Source organism: Uranotaenia lowii, chromosome 3 (assembly GCF_029784155.1).
Source record: "Uranotaenia lowii strain MFRU-FL chromosome 3, ASM2978415v1, whole genome shotgun sequence".
Taxonomy (NCBI): domain Eukaryota; kingdom Metazoa; phylum Arthropoda; class Insecta; order Diptera; family Culicidae; genus Uranotaenia; species Uranotaenia lowii.
In genome coordinates, this window is record NC_073693.1 from 327,051,988 (window position 1) to 327,079,198 (window position 27,211).

A 27,211-nucleotide genomic window follows, 5' to 3' on the forward strand; every position below is an offset into this window, starting at 1 on the left:
GCAAAAAAGGCAAAAAAGCCAAAAACAGGCAAAAAAGGCAAAAGGCAAAAGGCAAAAGACAAAAAAGACAAAAAAGACAAAAAAGGCAAGAAAGGCAAGAAAGGCAAGAAAGGCAAGAAAGGCAAAAAAGGCAAAGAAGGCAAAAAAGGCAAAAAAGGCAAAAAAGGCAAAAAAGGCAAAAAAGGCAAAAAAGGCAAAAAAGGCAAAAAAGGCAAAAAAGGCAAAAAAGGCAAAAAAAGCAAAAAAGGCAAAAAAGGCAAAAAAGGCAAAAAAGGCAAAAAAGGCAAAAAAGGCAAAAAAGGCAAAAAAGGCAAAAAAGGCAAAAAAGGCAAAAAAGGCAAAAAGGGCAAAAAAGGCAAAAAAGGCAAAAAAGGCAAAAAAGGCAAAAAAGGCAAAAAAGGCAGAAAAGGCAAAAAAGGCAAACAAAGCAATTGCAATTGCATCTCCTGCAATAATCATCGAATTTTTTTTTCCGAAAAAATTATTGAATTGATTTAAAGTGAACGATGAATTTCGCTTCACCATTACAGGGAATATTGACAATAGATTGAGACTCCATTCTTGCATCCTAGAAGCTCACGCTCGATGAAAAGAACGCAAAAGTGCACTCTATTTCTCCTACTCTCAATGAAGCACCTAGGTACCTTACCCAGGTCTACCTCTATGAAAGAATAGTGAAGTGTGGTGATTCATGAAGAGGAAATGCGATAGCAGGAGCGGAACTTGGCAGCAGTTTTGTGGTTTTTTTTCTGTGATGCGTACAGGCAGCGGCAGCTGCCATCTGCTCGATGGTGCTGCTGAATATCGGTTGCAGCAACAGCAGGTTGCATCAATGTGACCAAAGGCGAAAAGAAGCTTTTGTTGAAGGTGTGGGAGTGGTTGTTAGGAGCAAGGCAGACGGTAAATGTACAAGTTATAGTGCCACTTTTTAGTGGGTTGCAACGAGCTTTCCAGGAAATAACACCGGTTGGATGCAGCGATGGCCGTTGTTGGTTGAGTGTTTGACTAACGTCCGTCGGGTGAAGAGGAAATCATCTCCCCATGACAGGAGGAGAGACGACCAAGAATAACCTCCCTTCAGTGCATTTTTTTTTCCTAATGTGAGCTCTTCTGTACAGATTGGTTTAAATAATATGGAATGCAACTCTGAGCTTCAGTTAAGTTTTTTTCTCAGCTTTTTCCCGATTTCATCATCATCGGTTTCTTAAATTATTAGAACTTTCTGTGACTCATGTGGCTTTTAAGAATAAATTTGAAAAATTTGAACAAAAAGAAATAATTTTGTACTGGTTGAAAAAAAAATTGGAAGTATAAAAATCATCCCCCCTTTCCTCGAGCATACAAATGAAGAATTCAACTCTTAATTGCAAAACATCTTTGAGTCAAGTAACGTAATGGTTTCTAATCATCTTTTACATTAACTTCTGTTCTTCCAACGATGTTCAAAAAACAGCAAAGTTCATTTAGGGATTTATCTTTTCGTCTATGATGATAAACAGTCACAGAGGAAAAAAACGGGCAAGTGTTCTTATCACTTTCCCCCAGGTCTTTCTCTTCAGTGCTTGAATACACCAAAAATCGGATACTGTCTTTTTTCGCTGTTATTCCATCAAAGCTATCATACTCACGAGCGGAAAGGGGGGATGATTTTCGCAACAGCGCATGGAGCAAACAAAATATTATCGACATGGCTGGTGATATTTTTTTCGGTTTTTGCTCATTTTTTTTGTTTGATAGCATAAAAATACATTTTTCTATGATCAACTACCACCCACAGCAAATACGTTCACCCTGAATCATTTTCGTCCTTCCAAAGATACTTTTTCTCCCCAGAGACGATTCGCTGCGTACAGAACTCCGGATCTTCATCATAGCTGCAGGAGCAGAAAAAAAGCATTCATCTTCCTTTATTTTCTCCACCATTTTTCCGACGTCTCACATTTCATCCCAACATTGTTGTCGTCGTCTTCGTCGTTTTCGTTGGCATCTTCACTGACACAAGCTGAAAGAAAAAAAAAATAGAGGAAGCTAAAGAAGCCTCTTTCTTCATCATCAGTAGCATCAACAGCAGCCTCAAAGTGACAAACGAGAAAAGCAGTTGAATGAAATAAAGAGGGGAGTCAGCTTTGTATGTATGTATGTTTGTATGTAGGCTAAGTGGGTGGCTGAAAGTTGGCTCCCAACCACTGATTGCAGATTCTCGAGGTTAGGGTAGAGAATATGTCTTCAAATATTTATTCAATCTGTACCCTCCCTGATTTCATATTTTGGCTCTTCGTTCGTTTGCGTTCCAGAAATGACGTTTATGAATAGGGGCACTTTGTCAGCTTCAGTGCTGAATAAAATTTGAAATTTCATTGTTGAAAATGGAGTTCAACAAGTGTCACATTAATTTTGGAAAATTATAGGTGTTTTTTTGTTTTTTTTTAGATCTTTTGTTTTACATTCGGGTCACTATAAGTGGTTTGAAGATGGGTTTTAAACCGATGCGTTAAGTTTAAAAGTTGAAAGGTTAAATTTGAAAAATTGAAACTTTTGACTTAAAATTATCCATCTGAATTTTGTTCTTTATCTGAATTGATTTGCTGAATTTCCATCAACTTACTATGTCATGTCAAACGTTTCTAAATAAAATTTCTCTGCCTTTTCCCTCAAGTCAATTCAAATCCCAATCACGATTGGTCGCCGCACCAAAAAATAAAATAAAACACTCACACTCTTCTCCGGCTACAACTTATTCCGAAATCTATTCACTTGTGAAAGCAAATATCCGGAAAGTCATCTCAAGTGATTCTTCCCGTCAAACCCTTTTGGTACCGGAAAAAGGGCAACACATACACAGACACTCCAGAAAAAAAAAACGGAGAAAAAATTACGAGGTAAACAAGAAAAGCAAACCTTGACTGCACTAGTGATTCCCTGAAGCCTGGGTGTCAAAGCAAAAAGTGGGAAAGGGGGAATGATTTCCGACCCCAATACGAAAGGTTCCAAAAAAAAATTGTCGGTCCAGAAAATGGTCGACGAGAGACAAAATTGGAAAATAAAAACTTTTCACTTCCAGCGTGTGGTTTTGTGACCTTTTTTTTGGGAACCAAGACTGCTGCAAAAGAACTCAGAGTAAGGGGGGATGATTCCGGAAAGACCAACAGAAACAGATACAAACACAGTCACACACTCGTCTCAAATACAATTTATTTTATTTAAAAAAGAAAGAGCAAATTGTCAAGCCATCAAAAGACGAAACTTGGGAAAACGGGGGGATATCTAGAAGTGAGATGAATCTTTTTCCTTTTTTCCTGGTTCAGTCCAAACAGACATGTTAGGTTATATATTCAATGGGGTGTCCGTTTCTGTTCTGAAAATTTGTGCTTTTTTACGAGACGACTGACTGGTTGCCGGGGTATGGAATTGGGGGAATCCAAAAACGCTTTGGGATCTTTCCGTTTTCATTTTTCATCATCGGGGGCTCCCTTAAAGAAATCGATTCAGATTGGAAGGGAACGAAAACCCCAAAACGGAGGAAGACGGAGAAATGTATGAATTTTATATGAATTTACAACTTATCTCTATTTACATATATCATTTCGGGGTTTCTGGGCTCCCCTCCCTGGCTCCGTCTCTTGACAAAACTGTTGTATCTTGGTTTCAGTCGAATACCGAAGGATAAAAAGAAAATTCAGCAGCATCTTGGAACCTCTTCTCGAGTGGGAGATGTGAACAGCATGTCCGCTTTTCAGTCTTGTAGAAACGAAAGTTTCCGGATGTAAGCGTGAAATGTAGAGTGGGTAGCTGACTGGGTTGGTTGAATCCATAAGGAGCGTCGTCGTCGTGACACGTCGGAAGTCGAGAGGAGTCTTTTTTCCAGAAGAATGTTGCCTTTCCAGAATCTCGACATTTTTCCAAGAGCTTCCCACACACCCGATAAAAATCCCAAACACAGTGTTTCGTTGCGCTCCAGGGAAAATATGTAACATTTTCTTTCCGCTTACGGATTTTTTTTTCTGTTGCTAAACTCAATTCGAATGTGTTGATGCACGAGAGAGTGTGTCAGTGTTTTGGATCCGTTTCTAATTCGCCCTTCAGCGCAATCATCCCCCCATTCCAGTGGAGGTTCATGGTAACCACAATGAAGGATTTCTTCTGCTTTTGATCATACCCCGACCAGCAACCAAGTGAGTGATTGCTCCATGGGAAGAGAAAACTCGGGGTTTTGAGTTAAGTTGAAAGTCAGTGAATCGTGCGGAAGCAATCAACACATTGTGCGCCCTAATTCAATCAGGAAGATTTTTTTGGGAGAAAAAATCGTTGCGAAATCAGCTACAGATTTGTGGCAACGTTTTATGGATAAATTACAAAAACAAACCTTGAAAATATTGATTTTCAACCATGAATTTAACTGTTAACAACATGTGACAAAAATATTAAAATTTGCTTTCTACAAACTTCATACTTCCAATTTTACACTACCTATTCAATGTTTAAGATTTCAGAACTCTCACTCCATAAGTTTTAGTTCAAGCAAAAGGCAAATGGCAAATGGCAAAAGGCAAAAGGCAAAAGGCAAAAAGCAAAAGGCAAAAGGCAAAAGGCAAAAGGCAAAAGGCAAAAGGCAAAAGGCAAAAGGCAAAAGGCAAAAGGCAAAAGGCAAAAGGCAAAAGGCAAAAGGCAAAAGGCAAAAGGCAAAAGGCAAAAGGCAAAAGGCAAAAGGCAAAAGGCAAAAGGCAAAAGGCAAAAGGCAAAAGGCAAAAAAGGCAAAAAAGGCAAAAAAAGCAAAAAAGGCAAAAAAGGCAAAAAAGGCAAAAAAGGCAAAAAAGGCAAAAAAGGCAAAAAAGGCAAAAAAAGGCAAAAAAGGCAAAAAAGGCAAAAAAGGCAAAAAAGGCAAAAAAGGCAAAAAAGGCAAAAAAGGCAAAAAAGGCAAAAAAGGCAAAAAAGGCAAAAAAGGCAAAAAAGGCAAAAAAGGCAAAAAAGGCAAAAAAGGCAAAAAAGGCAAAAAAGGCAAAAAAGGCAAAAAAGGCAAAAAAGGCAAAAAAGGCAAAAAAGGCAAAAAAGGCAAAAAAGGCAAAAAAGGCAAAAAAGGCAAAAAAGGCAAAAAAGGCAAAAAAGGCAAAAAAGGCAAAAAAGGCAAAAAAGGCAAAAAAGGCAAAAAAGGCAAAAAAGGCAAAAAAGGCAAAAAAGGCAAAAAAGGCAAAAAAGGCAAAAAATGCAAAAAAGGCAAAAAAAAGCAAAAAAGGCTAAAAAGGCAAAAAAGGCAAAAACGGTAAAAAAGGCAAAAAAGGCAAAAAAGGAAAAAAAGGCAAAAAAGGAAAAAAAGGAAAAAAAGGAAAAAAGGAAAAAAAAGGCAAAAAAGGCAAAAAAGGAAAAAAGGAAAAAAAAGGAAAAAAAGGCAAAAAGGGCAAAAAAGGCAAAAAAAGAAAAAAGGCAAAAAAGGCAAAAAAGGCAAAAAAGGCAAAAAAGGCAAAAAAGGCAAAAGAGACAAAAAAGGCAAAAAAGGCAAAAAAGGCAAAAAAGGCAAAAAAGGCAAAAAAGGCAAAAAAGGCAAAAAGGCAAAAAAGGCAAAAAAGGCAAAACAGGCAAAGAAGGCAAAAAAGGCAAGAAAGGTAAAAAAGGCAAAAAAGGCAAAGAAGGCAAAAAGGCAAAAGAGGCAAAAAAGGTAAAAAAGGCAAAAAGGCAAAAATGGCAAAGAAAAGCAAAAGGCAGAAAAGACAAAAATACAAAAAAGGTAAAAAAGGCAGAAACGGCAAAAAGGCAAAAAGAAGAATAAAACAAGTACGATAAAATGCGGAAAGAAAAAGGCATAGTCAAGAAGTAGAATAAAAGAAAGTTGATAGCCGAAAGTTGAACGTTGGAAGTAAAAAGTCGATAGTCGAAAGTCAAAAAGTGCAAAATCAAAAGTCGAAAACTGAAACTAAGAAAGTGAAAAATTAAGAAATGAAAATAAAATGGAAAAGTGAAAATAACAAGTTTCTGTTGTCAGAAATCCAAATTGGAATTCAAAAGTCAAAATTAAGAAGTTAAAAGTTTGAAGTCGGTAATAAGAGTGAAGTTTGAAGTCTAGAATATGCAGTCTAAAGTCTGAACGGTTTTTAGATTTTTAAAAGATACATGCGATGCGCTAAACTTTAAAAAGAGTTTCATCGATTCCTTCATCATTTGATATACTTGATATACTTTTTAATGTTTTTGAATTTTTGCCTTTAAAAGTTATTATTTTTAGAGGAAGTCACATACTCACAAAATTCACCCAATATGCTGAACTTTCTGGTTGATTGAGTAAAAAAAGTTTTGTTGATCCGTTTTCCAAAAAGGATCGCACCAAAACATGAGGTGATAAATCCCTCGACATCGACATTTTGACGAAGGATTCTCAGCAACAACAAAATAAATCGGGGAAAAATACTAGCACCAGACCATTTAAAACGTCTGGATTTTGTATTCTATTTTTCGGAAACTCTTTTCAAAATTGTTTAAGACACAATTTGTATGAAAGATCCCGATAGTCTAAATGCACAATCTTTTTGTTGTTATTCATTTATCTTGTTAATTGATTCTTGATTTAAAATTCTTAAATTTTTCCATTGAATTATTGTTAAAATTCTTTAATCTTTCATAGAATTTTACCAAAAACAATTTGAATTTTGATTTCAAAGATTAATCTAATAACATTGAACTAAATTGTAATTTTAAATGTTTTTTTTTTTCAACACGTTCTCTGAAGTGGAAAATAGTGTTCAAACTCCACCCTTGCTCCTTTTTTTCCTTCTAACAAAACCTGTTGGAAAAAGGACTTGTTAAGAGCGCAAAAAAAACATTTCACAGAAGCAGGGTTTCGCATTGTTGATGGATATCCTCGGCTACTCACCGGGGTCTAGCTAGCTAGGTCTAACATTTGCCTAGTTTGTAAAATTCATCCATCGACAGTGGTAGCACCATTTTGCCAAAGTGTGAATGTTCACATGAGCCCACCCACACAGCCTTACTTATAAAATGGGAGGAAGCCTAGATAGGCAAAGTTTTAGTCCGAACGAACTCGAGAATGAATGACATGATTGATGGTTTTTCGAGCTACCTTTGTTGTTGGTGGGGTTAGGAAGATCGGTCGGAAAAATGGGAAGCGTGATATCCACCTCTACGCGCTCTATCGATGTGGGATTTTTGTTTCCTCCTTTTTTTTTTGCTTGCCTTTACTCTCCGTCAAAAGGATGTGGTGCTGTGGTGGAGAGATTGGATTTTTTTCACCCAATATTTTTCCATTTTCAGGGCTTCTGTTTTTGCTGCCGGGGAAAACAACTTTTTTTCTCGACTACTCCCACCTTCCCCATTTGTTGAATTACTAATGCGGTTGAATGGGAAGGTGAAAGTGTGAGTGAGCTTCAGAACGTGAAAATCGAATATTCTATTGACAGATTTGGTTGATCTTTCGAAAACGGTCGATGAATAGGAAGGGATGAGCATGAAAAAAAACATAACACCGGATGGCCGGGGTTGCGATTGCTAGTTCGATTTTTATTTACGGTTGAATGAACTGTGATTCAGTTTTTTTTTCTGAATTTTATCTTCGAATAACATCATCTGAAAACTTGAAAAAAAAAATCTGATGTTTCATTTATTTTGCCTGTGAGCATTTTTCTAAACCTGGGATGCGTGTTAAAAAGTGAAACAACTTTTTGCTCATGCCCCTTTCAATTTTTCACAATTTTTCAAGTTTCTTGTACGATGCTGAAAAAACATTCTTCTCAAGTACGAGTCTGTTGACCTGAAACTCAGTTTTTCATAGGCCCAGAAAAAAAAACTTTTGCCTTCGCAATCGTTGGTGCAAACAGAATAGTCTAAATAGCAAAACTCTAAGGTTTTATTGCTCCCAATTCGATCACTTTTAGCTTGAGGCTGTTTTTGAAGTTCTGAAAAAAAATAATTATTAGTAACTAAATTTTGAGATTACTGATGGTTTTTTGTTTCCACTGATTAATTCTCCATGTGTTTAAAACTCGAAAAGTAAAAGAATTTTTAAAAATTGAATTGTTTTTTTTTTTGTAAAAAAGTAGTTTTTGGAAAACCGTTGTTCATTCTATAAAAATGCAAGTCTTTCCGTGGTTTTAAATTTTTTTAAGGAATTTAACAGCAAGCTGTCATTCTTCCCAAGCCCGGTGGTTTTCAATCTCAAGCAATAACATATTCGAAATTTTTTGATGGATATTTTGTAGGAACTTTTAGCAACGTGTTTTTCAATAATATAGAAAACTACTTTCAACTTTGACGATGACTAATTTTTTCTCCAGTTTAGTTGTGTAATTCAAATTGAGCAGGTTGATATTTTCGGCTGATATTCGATAAACCAGTTTTATGGTTAGAAATATTTCAAATTAAAATGTGAATTTAAACTACTTCACTCACTTGAGTTAAAAAAATTCAAACAGAAAACGTGAATCATAAACTCAATATAAGTACTCAAGATTTCATTTCAGGTTTTCAAATAAATATTAAACATATAAAAAATACGGTTTTAAATTTACCAAATCAATATTTAAAAAAATAAAAAAGAAACAACAAAAAATATACGAATAAATGAAAAATTAGCATCATAATTGCATCTTTCCATCGGATTTGAAATATTGAAACAAAATGTAACTGGAATGTAAATCAGCTTAAACTTATTGATTAAAATATACAAATCAGTAGATTCGGATTTTGAAAAAAAAACTCCTATTTGACTTGGTGTTTCAATTTGTATTATCATTTTCGTACATGAACTTGAAATGCGACAACAGCAAAAAATTCAAAAACCTATTTAAAAACTAAAGCACAGCCCATATACTTATTTTATTTTTATTTACATAGTATTCCGTCTCACGCCATAACTTGACGAATAATTCCTAAAATTCACTCGGTCCACGGCAACCGTTCTCCAATTTCTCGGGCACCCCTCGTTCGCCAGATCACGCTCCACTTGGTCTAAGCCCATATACTTGTTGTCAAAACTTTAATCGATCTATTTTAAATACAGAATATTACTTTATTCGTGTAATTGTCCTATTTGACATTTATTTCAGTCAAAATAATCGAAATCACAAAATTTTTGAATTAATTTGGTCAAATCCTCAGTTGGTTTTTTGAAATTATAGCTTAGATTTACATCAAGCATGGAACTGTCTGAAATAAATTGAATTGATTTCTTTATCTAATTGGAAAATAAATAAATTTTTAAGTTACTTAAAACAAAAGCGGACCGGGAAAATTGGGAATGCAGGGAAAAACTTTGGAATTTCACTGCTTCACCGAGAAATCAAAAAAACCGGGAGTTCCAGCCCTTGGTCGGGAAAAAAAATAACTTGAATTAGTTATTTTTTATGGATTTCAAAAAAGTATTTCCAAAACAAATTTAAATGCAAGATATTTTCCACGAAATTTTCTTAATGTAATAACTATCAAATATTCTAATTGCTCAAGTCAAGTTTTTTTATACGGTTAAAGTTCAGCCCTCTCTGATTCATCGATTTTTTTAATAATCTTCATCAGTTTGAAAAAAATCTTGAAAATATTTTTTTTTTTAATTGAAAAAAAAAATGAGGATTATCATCTAGTAGAAGTATGTTCAAGGGAATAACATCAACGTTGTAAGGTTTACGAAAAAGAAAACCATAATATAAAATTTCCGAATCTTAGTTGAAGTGTCATTATACTAAACTTAAAAATATGTTTCCAAGCCCTTAGAACAAAGCACTGAATTATTTCTTTATCACAATCTTTAAAAGGTTACTAAAGTTAATTTTCAGACGCGTGAATGAATTGATTTAATTCAAATTGGACATTGAACCATCTCTGGCTAAACTTTTCTCGATTAAAAGTTTATGAAAATACTGTATTATATGTGGAGAGGGGGTGTTGGTAAAGGGGGACGATTTTTCCGGACCCTCCAATTAAAACATTACTTCAATCATATTGCTTGAAGTTAGGAAAGAAAGTAAGAGGAAAATTGGAATTAAAACGATAAAAAAACAACTGAGAGGGCTCCAATGAAATAATATCTTGAATAGTTTCACCCTCATACAAGTGAAGGGGGGTCCCCAGGAGTTTATCCTGCATGAGCAAATTTTAAACGTTTTTTTTTTCAAATGCTGGCAAAATGTTAGCATATGGTATTGTTAAATCCGTGTAAAATCCGGGCAAATGTATGCAGAATCTCGTGATCATTTTTAAGAAATTAACAAGATGATGAGAAAAAAACACTTCAAATAATTTTTTTATCGAAATACGTCAGCAGCTTTCAAATCGTTTCTCAAACCTCCAGAAAAACTATTTAGATTAAACTAGCTCAATATAAAATGAGCCCAATTTGATTTTTTTGAAATAATGTGAATAAATCTAGCAAATAAGGACTTGATTTGACAATATTTTAGCAACCGGGCTAGATCGTAGTTTGCCAAACTTGTCTCCTTTATTTAAAAACCTGGGCACGTTCGAGTAAACCCGTGAAATTTGAATTGCTAACCGTACAATAAATAAGTTTCTCTTCACTATAGGGGAGAATGAGGATACTTGATTCCTTAGCTATATCTCGAAACTGGAATGTCTTACAAAGATCAAATGTCCTAGAAAAATGTGCCAAAATGAGCAAAATAACAATACTTGTAGTTTAAAATTTTTTAACAAAATAATTGTTTGAGTAATTGAACATTGTTTGAAAAATTTCACAAAATGTAACTTGAAGATCTTTTTTCGTCACTTTAAAATGTTCCTTACATGGGAAAATTATTAAAAAAATATTTGTTCCAATGTATCAATCGTTCGAGCGTAAAATGAACTTCATAATGCCATATTTTCAAAGCGATGGAAAACTCTCAACTTTTTTCAGAAAAAGTTTTCTAAAATGTTGATTATGGGTACAATTGATCCCCTAGAGTTGGGTACATTTGATCCCCCTTCCAAACGGCATATTCTTCTTCTGAATTGATCGTTATGGTTGCTGATTACGAAATTACTAATATTTATCCAAAAACTAATATTTATCAAACAATTTTCTGAAGAAAAGAGCAAAAATAATTAATTTTCCCTTAATTTTAAAAAATAGCGCCTTTAAGTATGCAATGTTATTAGCGTTGAGACAAAGTTATAGAATTTTCTTCTTATGTCTGCTATAAATTGTGAAATGATAGCAAACATGACCAAAATAGTCAATTATAATTCTGTCTTGGGGTTTTGTTTGATTTTTATACAAGGATTAGGGCTTCCTGAATAAAAGATCAAGTCTCCTTCAATAGGGGATCAAGTCTCCCCTAACTTCAGAAAAATCGCAATTTTTTTACTCCCACGAAAATGCTTCTAATTCATCAACGAGTTCAAGTATCGTTCTAATTTTTGGAGCATAGAAACTCGAAGTTACAAGCTATCAGAAAATGTCAAAGACGGCGAGTTGCTAATTTTTTTCCAAAAAGATATGGTGAAAATAAGAAAAGGGGATCAAGTATCCCCACTCTCCCCTACTTATTATGAAAACACAGTTAATCAAAGTTATGCTTCCATTATGAATATTTTCCACATTTAAATAAAAACGTAACAGCTTTTACGGCAGCTAGAGTAACTTTTATTTCTAGCTTTGTCGAAATATGAAAAAATCATAGAAATTATCAGTTTTTGAAAGAAGATTTGCAGTACCGAATAGGAGGAATAAAAAAAACCAGCTCCCATTTTAATTAAGAACAATTTTTTTCATGAAGGACAATGGTCATGAAAACTTTGTAGGATTTTAGCTGGAAAATATCCGAGAAATGCCGGATATCAGTGATTAAAAAAAGAATTAAAATTATTTTAAATTTTCAGCTTTACTGGGAATAAAATTATTCGAACCGGGAAATCTGGATCAATTTTTTGAACATTATAAAAATTCTACACCTTATTCGTAAAAATAAAATCAAAATGAAAAAAAAAATGCTGAAATAGGACCAATCGGGTTCTCAGTATCTCTTTTAATGTTTCATACCATTTCGAGATTCAGATTTTAAATTCAAATCAAATCTTTTCCAACTGGTTTCACCGAAATTTTTCGCTAATGATTTCGAGCTACCTTTTTGAAATTTTCCTCTACTGTAATAAAGATATCCTGATTTTTTCAATTTTTTCCATAAAAAATTATCCTCATAGTTGAATTGCGAATTTCTTTGAGTGATTCTCTGATCATGAATATTTCTTTGTGTTTAATTTTCTCTTCTTCCAGTTTTTACAATAGAGATTCAAGTCGTTGAGACTTTCAAATCTTTTGAAGTTTCTTCAGTTCTGTGGTTTTTATGAGTTTTCAGAACGATTGAACTGTTTCAAAGATATGCATTTGAAATAAACATTTGGAATATGAATTTAAAAGCTTTGGCTCTAATTATTACTTTGATGCTCGATTTTATATTTAACGTCCTAAGAGCCAAAGGCATATGAGCGCAAAAATAATCGATATTGAGTTAATTATGCCAAACGATTTTTTTCAATTTTGAAGCTGTATTGGGTGATTTTTTCAGGTTTTTTTTAAATTTCAAATCGTGGTTTTACGTTTGAAAGAAAAATACAAATTATCGAAAAATAAATGTAAAATGTAAAAAACCAATGAGTGATTTCTCGATAAGGTGGTATACTAAGTGTTGTACTAAGGTTGCCGGATTGCCCGGTTTTATTCGGGTTAGCCCTGTTAAAAGTCTATCGATGAGTTTTGATGAAAACAATTTTTTTTTCAATTCTTTTCTTGATTTTTGTTGAGTTATTCCCGGGTTTTTGACAAATTTTTCCCGGATATTGCCCGGATTTTTGGTCGTCAATTTTGATTTAGTCAGGTTTTTTTTTATAAAATAACCTGAATTTGTACGGTTCGGATACGTGCTAAAAAAAATCTGGCAACCTAAACTTATAGGTTTCAATTTAGCTGCAAGGGCCTCATTTGAATTTAACATGTAATTTGTTTCTAAATTTTGATTTGAAATTATGAATTTTATAAGAGTAACTGAAATGTGATACTGAATAAAGTTTTGTTTTACATTTTAAATCTTTATCTTGAAATGTTATACCTGGATCTCCATGGAATTTGAATTTAAATCTTTTCATTATTGTTATAAAATCTGGAATCTATATCTTAAATCTTATTGTTACATTCAATTGTCATATGGAGAAAATTTATTCTGTTTTTTTTTCATGAACCACCCGCCAAGCGATCAATGAAAAACGTTGTAATATCTGTCTCCAAATTTAAAAAACAGAAAAATTTGCTGATATGCTGAATTCATGTCCAGTTTTTTCATACGTTTAAAATTTTATGTTTTCTATGATATGAAATATAAAAAAAAAAATTCAATAAATATCCCCCCTTCCTGATATAAATTACCCCGGGCCACCTGATGGCTTAACTTGACCCTGACTGGATATCAACGAATGAAAAATTATAATTTCATCAAAGTTAAAAATGAATTTTATACTGTAAATTTTTTAACCCATCAGTTTTTCATACAAAAAAACGAATCTAGCGAAATGGTATTTTTTCCACTAAATATTGATTACTGTGCAATTTAAAATCTTTACATTATGATAAACTTTCAAAAATTCTAAAAAAAATTTAGTTTTTTTAGTAAATCTTCAATCTCGTTTTTTGTTTTTACAATAGTAGTCTTAATCTAGCACTTAAAAAAATCGTTGAAGTTTGCTTTTTGATGAGCAAAACAGTGCATGAAAATCACAACAAGATATATCGTTTTCAATACCGAACAACATATTAAAAGAGTTAATTTTCTGCTATACCTCAAATTTTTTTTGTATAGAAACCAAATGTTAGTTATACGGCCTAAAGGGACTCCAGAACAGTTGAAAATTCACAATCAAACTGGCCGAACTAGCAACTCTGTTAGAATTTGGCAGAAGTACAACTAATGCCATAAATTAAAAAAAAATCATTCGATGACATCTTGTCAGAGATAGGAAGATGACATTTTTCAACTAGCTATATAAAAATCATCTTATTTTAACTCAATTTTTTTTAAATATTCAATAATGGTCAGGAAATACTTTAGAGATGAAATATTTTTATCATTTTCAACAGGTACATCGTTGCAATGCATTGATAATAAATTGTGTCTTGTATATGACTTGCATTATATTTTTCAAATTCCTGTTCGAAATTTAAAAAACAAATGATTTGTAATCTTAAACGTTATGGTGAGTCTTCTTAGTCAAATCGTAGAAAAGTTGGATAATATGAAAGGAAAATTTTCCTTTACTACACTACAAACCAAGGTTGCCGAGATCATAGAAAAATCTATAATTTCACAGAATTTCGAGCAAATTTTCATCACAGATTCTGTGTCACAGAACACTTAATTTTGGAAATACTTCACATATTTTTTATTTTGTTCTCAAAATAATAATTTTTATGTTTTGGATTTTAACTTTGTTTGGGAAAACTTTTATACGCAATTTTTGCTATTTTCATCACAGAAAACCATCAAAAATTTTTAGGGGAAAATCACAGAAAATCAAAATTTTTTTGTTTGGCAACCTTGCTACAAACTTCATTTAATTTCATTCTTTTTTGTCTGGATATCTGTTATTGTATGTTGTACTAAAATTTTTCAATGATTCATATTTTTCACCTTTACTTCATGACGAAAACTTGAGCTTGAAATGAAGGTAGAAACCCGTTTCATTTTTGGTAACACGCTCAAAGACTTTCGGTCGTCAAAATCGAGAGGTTCAATTTATCAACTTTTTTCGCACTTTTGACAAAAAATAAACCATTCTTAATAATTAAAATGCAAATTCCAACAAATTTTTGATAATTTTAGTGCTTTTTTTTCTTTATCATATTTAAGACACATCTAGAACTTTTTTGTTTGTTATGTGTAGATTGTACTAATTTATTATATTTATCACTTGTTTCTTTTTTCATATTTGTTTTAGATATTTTTAATCAGTTCTTGTATTTTGTTTGTATTTGTTTTAGAATTTCATGAAATTTGCAATGTTTTATTTTTATTTTTAAGTATATATCTTATATTCGTTTTTTTTTTTTAATTTTTTTGCTGTTATAATATTTTATCAATATTCAAGAAGGTTGACGAAGTTGTGATGTTTGTCATAATTATATAGGTCCTGTAATAGTGGAAATTTTTTGATTATATTTCGTTAATTGAACAGATGTTGTAGTTGTAGTTTTTTGCGTTCGGGCATGCAAAATAGTTGTAAATCAAACGAATTTAGAAAAATATATGAAAAAATATGCTTTTTCCTCCAAAACTGTTCGCAAAAAAACCGTTTTGGGAAAATTTGAGTTGTAGTTTGTTGGCGTTCCCCTGGCCGTAAATATTGACCGATTGTGATTATCTTAGATGTACTAAGTCGGTAAGTTATTTTTGTTAGTTTTCTCATAACACACTCTTGACTTATTTTCAACACCAATCATGCTTCCTTATCTAATCTATCCGTCGATAATCTTCATTACTTTCATTAGATAATTTTTTCTTCCTAATAGAATTTAATACCTCGCTGAAATGCCATTAAAATGAAATCAGTAACTTATTTTTGTTTTTCAACATCTCGAAACAATGTCCATACGTTATTCTTGGTTCAAAGTTGCCGAAAAAAAAATCTGTGTCTTTGACATAATTTTTTTTTGAAATCTGTGATTCGAACCTAACATTCTGTGATGCTATTTCTATGAAGTTCATTGAGAAATCATGTGAAACATCAACAAATTGGCAACTATTTACAGTGTTAATGAAAAAAAATTATTATTAGCTTGTTTTAATTATATTTTCATGAATTAGAGCTAGCAATAAAAAGTCGAAAGTGACCTAATAATTCATTATTTTGGAAATCTCTACAAAATTAGGAAAATATGTGAATTCTGTAAAAATTTTGTGATCTGTGGCACAGATTCTGTGACGAATTTTGCTCAAAATTTTGTGATGATTCAAATTTTTCTGCGATTCCGGGGACCTTGACCAGGTTATCAGAAGTTGATTACGATTGAAAAATAGTTCAAAAAAGAGATAGATTTTTAAAATCATATTTAATTTTTATTCCGACAGTTTTGCTGTTTTAAAATATTATCATTGATTTTTGGCATCTATCCTACGATATTACAATGAATTGGGGTCCATTGAAAGTTTTAATCGCTATATCGGATCTTCTGGAAAAAAATCACACTTTTAAAAAAGGCACCCAACTTTGCCCTTGCTTTATCCAATTTTACGCTGAACCGATTCTTGAAACTGAAATATAGTTTAAAATTTAAATTTTATTCTTATGTTGATAAACATACTTGGTCTCTCAGAAATATCAGTATTTCAGTGTATTGAAATGATGATTATGATAATTGGAACGGTCATACTTCAGGTCATATTGACCCGAACAGATTTGGAAGTTCAAAAAACATTTTCAAATCGGAGGAAAAGGTTTTATTTTCATAAGAAACTTTTTCCGAAAACAGCATAACTTAGTTTTATTGAAAGGTGGATCTTTCAAACTCTTAAAATACAATAAAGTTTTTCAATTTTCCAACAAAAAAAGTTGCCGACCGCTGTACTGGGAGGATCGATACCGGCCCTCAAATAATCCGTTGGCCTTAGCCTAGCCACGCAAAGCCATCTCTGAGCATCGCAAAAAGGATCGCAGCCAAGTGGGTCACGTTATGCATCAAGTTAGCAAACCGAAGACCGGCATCCAACTCACGGATCATGGTCTGAAACCGTTCTGCGAAATTGGCTTCGTCGCAAACGGAAGTGTAGGATGTAGGTTTAGGTCCGGTCCCATTCCTTTGGCGACCGTCACAATTTCAACGGAGCGAAGCGAGGCGAGCACCATTGGGATCGTTGTTCCGTATGCATGGCCATAAATTTATAATTAATATTGTATAAATACGTATAAATGGTGTTCCATCATCAACGCGCGCGTTTTCTGTCCCATTCCATTGGCTGTTTTGAGTCGGGCCTAGGCTCTCTAGGGACCTATCCTTCCAGAGTTTCTGGTCGCCTCGGTCCTCATCACTTTCTCTCCAGGACGCGAATCATCGTCACAAATGAAAGGAAAACATTCGAGAGGGTATGGCGCGTATTCGAGATTTGGTCTCCCGGCCACCATCATCATAATCATCAGCATCATCATCGTCGTCCTGGTCCTGTGGACGCATCGTCGTTCTCCATTCCATGTCGTGTCGTCGTTAGCGACTAGAAGCACGAAATGTGTCATTCATCCTGGAAAGTCCGCGACACGACAGCGGGACAACGAGCGGCAAAAAGTTGGTCTTCTGATTGCCATGAAGTTCGCTTGTCCCCGGTCCCGGAAGCGTCTCTGTCCTGTGATGACGGAATGGAGGAACAGCGCAGTAGATTCACGAAATGATTAAGTGAGATGAGCTGGGCAATATGTCCTGATTAGTGGTGTTTGGGAGCTTGGAAATTTTGTAGATGCGTCCGGGACTTCCTAGCCTTCCTTTCTCATCCTTCACTTTCTCTCTCTGGGGATTCCGGGAGGTGCTTTCCCAGTGCTAGCGAGTTCAATTAGTTGGAATTACTTTCATTATCCATGCATATGTGTAGATTTATGGAACTTTGTACTGATGTGAAACCGTTGGAGTTATCCACCTACATTTAGTCCTAACAAAAAAATTATCAAAATTTCATAACAATCGTGATTAATCATTCACGTCAAATATATCGAGGAATATGCATTGACTCACAAATATGAGAAAACAATTTTCTCTCAAAACGAATCTCAGCATCTGTTTCAGGTAAACCGTCCGCAAAAAAAAACAAACAAACAGAAAATCAATTTTTGATAACATCCTTATCCGGTGTTCGGCAGAAATAACATAACCGACAAACGCGCGAAATGCGATCCGCTCGTATGAGTCTCTAAAACCATTTCGAAATTAAACAAATAGAAAAACATCGACGATAGGGGTTAGGTTAGTTCCACTGCACTTTACTCCGATGCACAGCCAGAGCTCTCGTTTTTGCATTTATTTGCAAAATTCAATTCCATCGGTAAAAGCGAAAAGTGGGAAGATTGGGGGAATTCGTGTATGTTTTTCTGCAAATTTTCATTCAACCAAATTCGAAGTGGGATATTCTCTTCCAAAACGTCAGCAGCAAGCAGCACGTATCGGAGATCGTTTTTGATTTTGGTTTTTCGATATGGTAGGAGCAGAATCAACTTGGCATCGATAATTCGACTCCCACCAACCTCAACCATTCGAATTTTGGTGCCAACGATGGATCAAAAATCAAAGTTCTACCGACCGGCACTTTTACGATAGCTGGGGTGGATTCGATTTGAAGTCGATGAATCTGGTCAGACTGTCGGAAAACTCACGCGTTTCATGAAATCGATAATCTGAAGCAGCTGAAAAAGCATAATTGAACTCAATATAACAAAAACAAAAAAATATCAATAATGACAATAATGACAAAAATAACAAAAATAACAAAAAAAAAAGACAGAAATAACAAAAAAAAAAAAAAATAGAAGTGAGAAAATGACAAAAGCTACAAATGACAAAAATGACAAAAATGACAAAAATGACAAAAATGACAAAAATGACAAAAATGACAAAAATGACAAAAATGACAAAAATGACAAAAATGACAAAAATGACAAAAATGACAAAAATGACAAAAATGACAAAAATGACAAAAATGACAAAAATGACAAAAATGACAAAAATGACAAAAATGACAAAAATGACAAAAATGACAAAAATGTCAAAAATGACAAAAATGACAAAAATGACAAAAATGACAAAAATGACAAAAATGACAAAAATGACAAAAATGACAAAAATGACAAAAATGACAAAAATGACAAAAATGACAAAAATGACAAAAATGACAAAAATGACAAAAATGACAAAAATGACAAAAATGACAAAAATGACAAAAATGACAAAAATGACAAAAATGACAAAAATGACAAAAATGACAAAAATGACAAAAATGACAAAAATGACAAAAATGACAAAAATGACAAAAATGACAAAAATGACAAAAATGACAAAAATGACAAAAATGACAAAAATGACAAAAATGACAAAAATGACAAAAATGACAAAAATGACAAAAATGACAAAAATGACAAAAATGACAAAAATGACAAAAATGACAAAAATGACAAAAATGACAAAATGACAAAAATGGCAAAAATGGCAAAAATGACAAAAATGACAAAAATGACAAAAATGACAAAAATGACAAAAATGACGAAAATGACGAAAATGACGAAAATGACGAAAATGACAAAAATGACAAAAATGACAAAAATGACAAAAATGACAAAAATGACAAAAATGACAAAAATGACAAAAATGACAAAAATGACAAAAATGACAAAAATGACAAAAATGACAAAAATGACAAAAATGACAAAAATGACAAAAATGACAAAAATGACAAAAATGACAAAAATGACAAAAATGACAAAAATGACAAAAATGACAAAAATGACAAAAATGACAAAAATGACAAAAATGACAAAAATGACAAAAATGACAAAAATGACATAAATGACAAAAATGACAAAAATGACAAAAATGACAAAAATGACAAGAATGACAAAAATGACAAAAATGACAAAAATGATAAGAATGACAAAAATGACAAGAATGACAAAAATGACAAAAATGGCACAAAAGACAAAAATGGCACAAAAATAACACAAAATGGCAAAAAATGGAAAAAATGACAAAAATGACAAAAATGACGAAAATGGTACAAAATTAAAAAAGACACAAACATGACAAAAAAGACAAAAATGGCACAAAAATAACACAAAAAGGCAAAAAATGACAAATATGACAAAAATGACAAAAATGACAAAAATGACAAAAATGACAAAAATGACAAAAATGACAAAAATGACAAAAATGACAAAAATGACAAAAATGACAAAAATGACAAAAATGACAAAAATGACAAAAATGACAAAAATGACAAAAATGACAAAAATGACAAAAATGACAAAAATGACAAAAATGACAAAAATGACAAAAATGACAAAAATGACAAAAATGACAAAAATGACAAAAAAGACAAAAATGACAAAAATGACAAAAATGACAAAAATGACAAAAATGACAAGAATGACAAAAATGACAAAAATGACAAACATGATAAGAATGACAAAAATGACAAGAATGACAAAAATGACAAAAATGGCACAAAAGACAAAAATGGCACAAAAATAACACAAAAAGGCAAAAAATGGAAAAAATGACAAAAATGAAAAAAATGACAAAAATGACAAAAATGACAAAAATGACAAAAATGACAAAAATGACAAAAATGACAAAAATGACAAAAATGACAAAAATGACAAAAATGACAAAAATGACAAAAATGACAAAAATGACAAAAATGACAAAAATGACAAAAATGACAAAAATGACAAAAATGACAAAAATGACAAAAATGACAAAAATGACAAAAATGACAAAAATGACAAAAATGACAAAAATGACAAAAATGACAAAAATGACAAAAATGACAAAAATGACAAAAATGACAAAAATGACAAAAATGACAAAAATGACAAAAATGACAAAAATGACAAAAATGACAAAAATGACAAAAATGACAAAAATGACAAAAATGACAAAAATGACAAAAATGACAAAAGTGACAAAAATTGACAAAACTGACAGCAATGACAAAAATTACAAAAAAAGATAAAAATGACAAAAAAGAACAAAAGTGGCGAAAATGATTTGAAATGCTTAAAATGCCAAAAAAAACAAAAATGTCAAAAATGACAAAAATGACAAAAAAGACAAAAATGACTAAAATGACAAAAATGACAAATATGACAAAAAAGACAAAAATGACAAAAATGACATAAATGACATAAATGACATACAATTACATAAATGACTTAAATGACAAAAACGATAGGAATGACAAAAAGGACACCAAAATTAAACAAAAATTACACTAAAATGACAAAAAACATGACACGAAAATGACGAAAAAAGGACTTAAAAATGACATAAATGACAAAAAAGTAAAAAATCACAAAATATGACTAAAAATTACTTAAAAACGATACAAAAATGACACAAAAATGATACAAGAATGACACAAAAATGTTTCAAAAATTACACAATAATGACCGGAAAACGACAAGAATGAAACGAAAATGACAAAAAATGACACAGAAATGACACAAAATAATACAAAAATGTCACAAAAAATGACACGAAAATAACAAAAATGACGAAAAATGTCACAAAGGAAAAAATGACAAAAAATTACTCTTATTACAAAAATGGCACAAATTACAAAATTGTCAAATTTTTCAAAAAAAGTCAAAAATGACAAAATTTAAAAAAAAATTAAAATTTATAAAAATAACCGAATTGACAGAAATAACAAAAATAACGAAATTGACAAAAAATGAAAAAAGTGACATAAAAAATACGCAAAATCGACTCAAAAAGGACATAAAACTTAAAACTGACTTGAAAATGTCATAAAAACTACTTATGAATGACAAAAAAAATGGGAAAAATGTCAATTTATCCAAAAAGTCGGTCAGTTTTTTTCCCTTTTTTGAAGTTTTAAAATCCTTTCTCAAACTCAAGCAGCAAGTTAAATGAATTCCGGAATAAAGTCGATTCCGTATGGAAATTCAGAATACGATATTTCTTATTTGAATTATGTTCGATCTTTTTAAGTTGATAATTTAATAAAAATTTAAGATTTCCTAATTTTTTTTCCAGAATCCGAAATGCAAGACTGAATGATATAGAATTGATCTTTTTATTGGTTTTATTTCAGAATTTCAAATAGACATAGATTTGAGACCTTGCCTTAGTGCTCTTTTGGCTCTTGAATTATGTGCTCTGGGGTGAATTGTCGAAGTTTTCATGTTTGATTGCATAACCAGTTCTGGTTAATAAAATTAAAATAAATTTCAAAATAAAATGTTTCAAGAATTTAATTGATTTTTCTATCTTTATTTTTTTTTTCAGTATTATGAAATGTCGTACGGCCTCAATGTTGAAATGCACAAACAGGTAAGTTATTTCTCTGTTGTATTTTTTAAAGTTCATATTGTTCATCGTACTCCAAAATTGAAATATTCTATCGTAAATTGCCTATTTTTGTTCGAAAGTGAAAACCACCAAAACCTTTAGAAGTATATGACATAATCTTAAAGTTATGCTCAAATTTAAACTACACTCCTCCTTCGCCTCGCCAAATACTTTAAAATAAAATGTAAACTACAGCAATTTAGTATTCCACCTCCTCCCACGAAACTTCATTCACATTTCACCGCCGAAAACAAAAGACAGCAAGAAAAGCAGCACTGTGGCATTAATGGAAATTGTTAGCAGCTTTTCTGTAACGCTTCTCGTTTTTCTTTTTTCATTCTCTCTCGCTCCTGAACAGTTACGCTGACAACTCAGTCTCAGTCATTAAGTTAACCGGCACACGAGTGAATTGGACCGATGACTTTCCACCTCCGCTCGACTGGTTTGTGTGTTTTTGTGTGTGCTTAAGCATTGCTCAAACCGGAAAGGGAGGATGATGTTGACTATCGCAATCATCATCATCATCATCATCGTCGTCATTCTCTAGGCAAGCTCTCGAGAAAACGTTCTGCCCAAAACCACCGCCCTCGACTGCTGCCTGACTCTGGTTTGTGTTCATCAAAAAGCAACCAAGTGAAAAGCTTTCATCCCCAATTTTCCGTCCCAACCTCAATCGACTTCTTCTTCTTTCCGTTTGATGGAAGGTGGGGAAGGTTGGAAGGAAAAACGAGAAGCATACCAGCCAAGCCAAAGCCAAAGCCAAGCGACAGAAGGCAAACAAATTGGTGTTCTTCTTTTGCTTCAGTGTGAAAATTTTAGTAGGTAAAAGTCGGAAGCAAATCTGCCCGTTTTGGAGGAAGGTTGAAATGAGATGGCAAACACAGGTCCTTTTGCAAGTAGCCAAACGACCAACAACTCGGGCTCTGGAGAGAGTAAAAGAGAGCAAAAATGTGGGGGTGGATGGAAAGAAGGTTACACGAGGAAGAATCAAACGAAAGCTGAAAAGTGCCATTCCGTAAGTTGGAAAATCCACACAAGGGCAAGCAATGGCAGAGAACCAGACCTAGAGAGTGGGCGTTGAGGATATTAAATTAAAATAACAGTAATAGCCGTGAAAGCATGAAAAGTAGGGAAATCATGATCTTTTTTTTTGCTTGTTTTCCTTCCGCTCGTTTGTGGAGGGTTGTTAGGGTTGGCAATAAATATGTCATTAGAATTTTGAAGAGATAAACATTTCTAGCAAGACGATTTACAACTTTGATGGTTTATAAAGGAATTCTCAACAAAAAGAATTCAATCAGGAACTGAGAACTATATACTTTCTGAATTGGATTGAATTTAGTCTGAACAACATCTCAGAAGAAATTTAAAGTTTAGTTTACTATTCAATTAAATAATGAAATGTCCCTACCACTTCCAAAGAACCTTAGGGGGAAAAGAAATAACCAAAAAGGGCCTAAGGGACCATCAATTTCCAAGAATGAACTCTCTATTTTTGAAACTATATCAATTTTGAATTTTGTGTTTTGAATTTTGATTTTTATATGTTAAAACTATAGTTCTAAGATGCCAATTCTAAAGTTCCTATTTTACAAAAGAAGCAGCAATCTACATAATCTTAAGGAATTCGAAATGGTATTGAACTTCAAAAAAAATATGGATAAGTTACAATGTTACTGGAATTATACAAATTCAACTTAGGATGTTATTAAAACTTTGAATTTGATTGAGTATAACAAGTTTATTGACAACTTTGTTGAGTATCCATTTTGTTGTTTTTTACACCCCCGGATGTTGAGGTTAATATGTGGAAATTCTTGTTTCAAGATACTTTAAAATTTAGAGTCTATAAAATACTACCAATTCGATCAAAATAAGTGGATTTGTTTTGCTCAAAACATCTCTCAAAGAGTGCCTAATCGGGACCCTTTCAAATAAGCAAATTTTAAATCAAATCGACACACCCCTGTTCAGAAAAAATACAATTATATGAATAATAAAATAGACATGAATTACATACTAGAAAATGGCAGTAAACAAAAGAAATCTTAAATTTATTAAAATCAAAATTCGAACAAAATTCTTAAAAAAAAACACTTATCCATGACTCGAATTTTTTTTTGCCAATCCAATCCAGATTTAGCTCAAATTTGGCATATGGCCTTCTAGCGATTTTTTTTAAATCATCTAAGTCTTTTTTTGCAAGAATTTCGATTTTCAAGATGATATTTATTACGGCGAATTTGAAAAATTAAATAAAAAATCCAAAGTTGTATTTTTAATAAGGATTGAATCGTGAATAGCTCTTCACTGGATTATACAAACAACATACTTTGTTCAGCAAAATTTGAGTGCACAATAATCCGCATCTTTCGATGGCACCATCAAAATTTTAAGCTGGGTACACATTTTGTTTAAGTTGAATAAAAAGGTTTGAACCATTGTGGTTTTTTTAAAATGTTTATACAATTGGTTCATTTTATATTTTTTGTGTAGTTTTTAATAAAAAAAAATTTAAAAGGTTTAAAATATATAAACTTTGTGAAAATTTTAGAACCCAGTATTTTTTTCAAATTCGAGTCTTGGTAAAGTGAACTTTTTTCAAAGATCGCGTTCGCGGAATCTCCCACACATTATGCAATTTTGGGACACCTTATTGTCCATGGGGGGTGGATTTGTTTTGAAATTGAAATTCGGCTAAATATAATAACAATACCAAAAATCCACAATTAATACTATAAATTGATTTCTTAAACAATTTTCCTGCTTATAACCATCACACGAACTCGACTGTTTATATTGAAAATAAATAAGAATAAAATTTTTAAATCAATGGTTTTTTCTGGCAAGTCAATCAGAAATTATTTGAAATGATTTTCCATACTCTGAATTGGAAATTTGCTTGAAAATTAATTTAAAGAAATAAAGTTTACAAATTTCATAACAACATTTTCGAAACCTTATAAAACGAATTAAAATTATTTTTTTTATTGAACAAATTGAGAATTTAGTGATTGAATTCAATTAAAAAGTTGAACATATCTTATTTTGTTTCCAGAGTACCAATGTCCAAAGTTAGAGATAAAATCATACTCAAATTCTTCCAGTTATCAGAATAAAAGGCTGAAAAAGAAAATCATTTCTGGGGATACTTGATCAATGCGGATAATTGATTCCTCAGCCATATCTTGAATTTGGAATGCCGTTAATAGAAAAAATATTCGATAAAAATTTGCCAAGTAAAACTAAACAACAAACCTATAATCTCAAAAAAATTTTCAAAATTTATTTTTTGAGATATTGCGCTTTGTGTGAAAAATCTAACAAAATTTGACTTGTAGATCTTTTTTATCTCTTAAAAATCCCACAAGAAAAACTTATGATAAAAGTATTTATCCCAATTTTTCAATCGTTAGAATATATTATGAACTTCCTAATGCCATACTCTAAACTTTTTTAAGAAAAAGTTTTCCAAAATGTAGGATCCCTCGAGTCCAAAATGATATATTTTTCTTCAGAATGGATGTTGATCATTGCTAAGCTAAAATTATTAATATTTATGCATTGACTAATATTTATCCAATAATTTCCTGATCAAAAGGTAGTCCGTAGTGCTTTTATCTAAAATTTAGAAAATTGCGCCTTTAAGTATGCAATGATCAGAGGGTAATAGACAAACTTTTAGATTCCGTTTGTCTGATACTTACAAACTCTGAAATGAATATAAATTTGGTCAAAAATCAATGGAATTTTTATTTTCTGATTTTGCAAGTTTTTTTTCCAAAGCTTAGGGCACCCTGATTAAAAGAACAAGTCCTTTTAACTTTCAAAATGTCACAATGTTTAAGTCCCACGAAAACGCTTGTAGTTTATCTTGGGGTTCATGAATCGATCTAACTTTTGCAGTGTATAGTTTTGGAATAATACGCTTTCAGAAAATAAAAAGACGGCGATCTGTAATTTTTTTTTAAAAAGATATGATGAAAACAGGAAATCCCCATTCTCCTTTATATGTCTAAAATACAACATGTTCAACTCATCATTGAAAGCTTTTTCTGGCAAAGAAAAGGATGGGAAATTTGGTCTCTTGAATAATCAATTTGCGGATTTGCGTGGATATTGTCCGATTTTTGTTCTGTTTTCAAAGAATACTAAATATGAAGATGAGAAAGATGGTTTTGTATTCAAAAAGATTTTTTTTCGATTTCCACTTACTTATAAAATTTAAAAAAATAACTCATGGCAACATCATTTTAATGCCTTTATTTTAATGATTGATTTTGGGAATTTCGGCGTCCTGAACTCGCTAATTCTGTAGTGTATCGTGAGTAGTAAACACCTGTCACAGTTCTACCAGCTTGTAAATATGTTTAATAAGTATATGATGTTTGAATTTTGAAATTTGAATGGTTGATTTCAAATTCTGAACAGGATTAGTTACAGTTCTTAAAAAAAAACATTCTTTGGACGAGTAAAGGTTTTTAAGAGTATAGATTTGAGTTTCAGCACATAAGGGTGGTGGAGTTGCAATTTGAAATGGACCATAAAAATAAGCTTCAATTTATGAACGTAACATAGTGTCATAAAATTAAATGTCTGTGAGTGGTTTAAGGCATTCAAGATTTTGTTTTGCCCGTATCGGGGCTGGACTAAAACGGGAATTTTTTTTTGAAAAACCTTACATAAACCTTATTTGATTTTTCATTCCAAAAACTAAGCAATATTCGAGCAAATCTAAACAAAGTCCGAGCAATATTCAAAAAAGCATTTTTTTATTTTGATGTTATTGGGGACCAAATTACGAGAAATCTCGTTATTTCACCTGTCGCAAATATGCTACTCTTAGAAGCATAACTCAAATGGTATTAATTTTATGATAAAATTCTATTCTACAAAATTGAACACAACAAGTTCAATAACTCAAATATACTAAATTCGTAAAATTTGTTCTTGTGATTTTTGAGATAAAGTATGCCGAATTTTTATGTTTCTCGGCTTAGGTTTCATGGCAGTCCGTAATCTGTTAATAACGTTACTCGTTTTCGAACCCAAAAATCAAAACATGTCATCACCTTATTTGAGTTTCTTGCTTGGATCTGCAAAAAAAATCTCTAAAATCCGGGCAATATCTAGGCAGTTTTCCGAGTATCCGGGCCGGATCAGACC

At 32.1% G+C, this 27,211-nt stretch overlaps 1 protein-coding gene across 13 annotated transcripts in view; it reads left to right on the plus strand.

Annotated features, from left to right (window-relative positions):
* Nucleotides 1-27,211, plus strand: part of LOC129756453 (protein groucho) — a 384,109-nt gene that overhangs the window by 221,218 nt on the left and 135,680 nt on the right. For all 13 annotated transcript variants that reach the window (XM_055753332.1, XM_055753333.1, XM_055753335.1 and 10 more), the window contains one exon: nucleotides 21,983-22,027. In XM_055753332.1, the coding sequence (XP_055609307.1) occupies nucleotides 21,983-22,027 (45 nt within the window). The remainder of the gene's footprint in view (nucleotides 1-21,982; nucleotides 22,028-27,211) is intronic.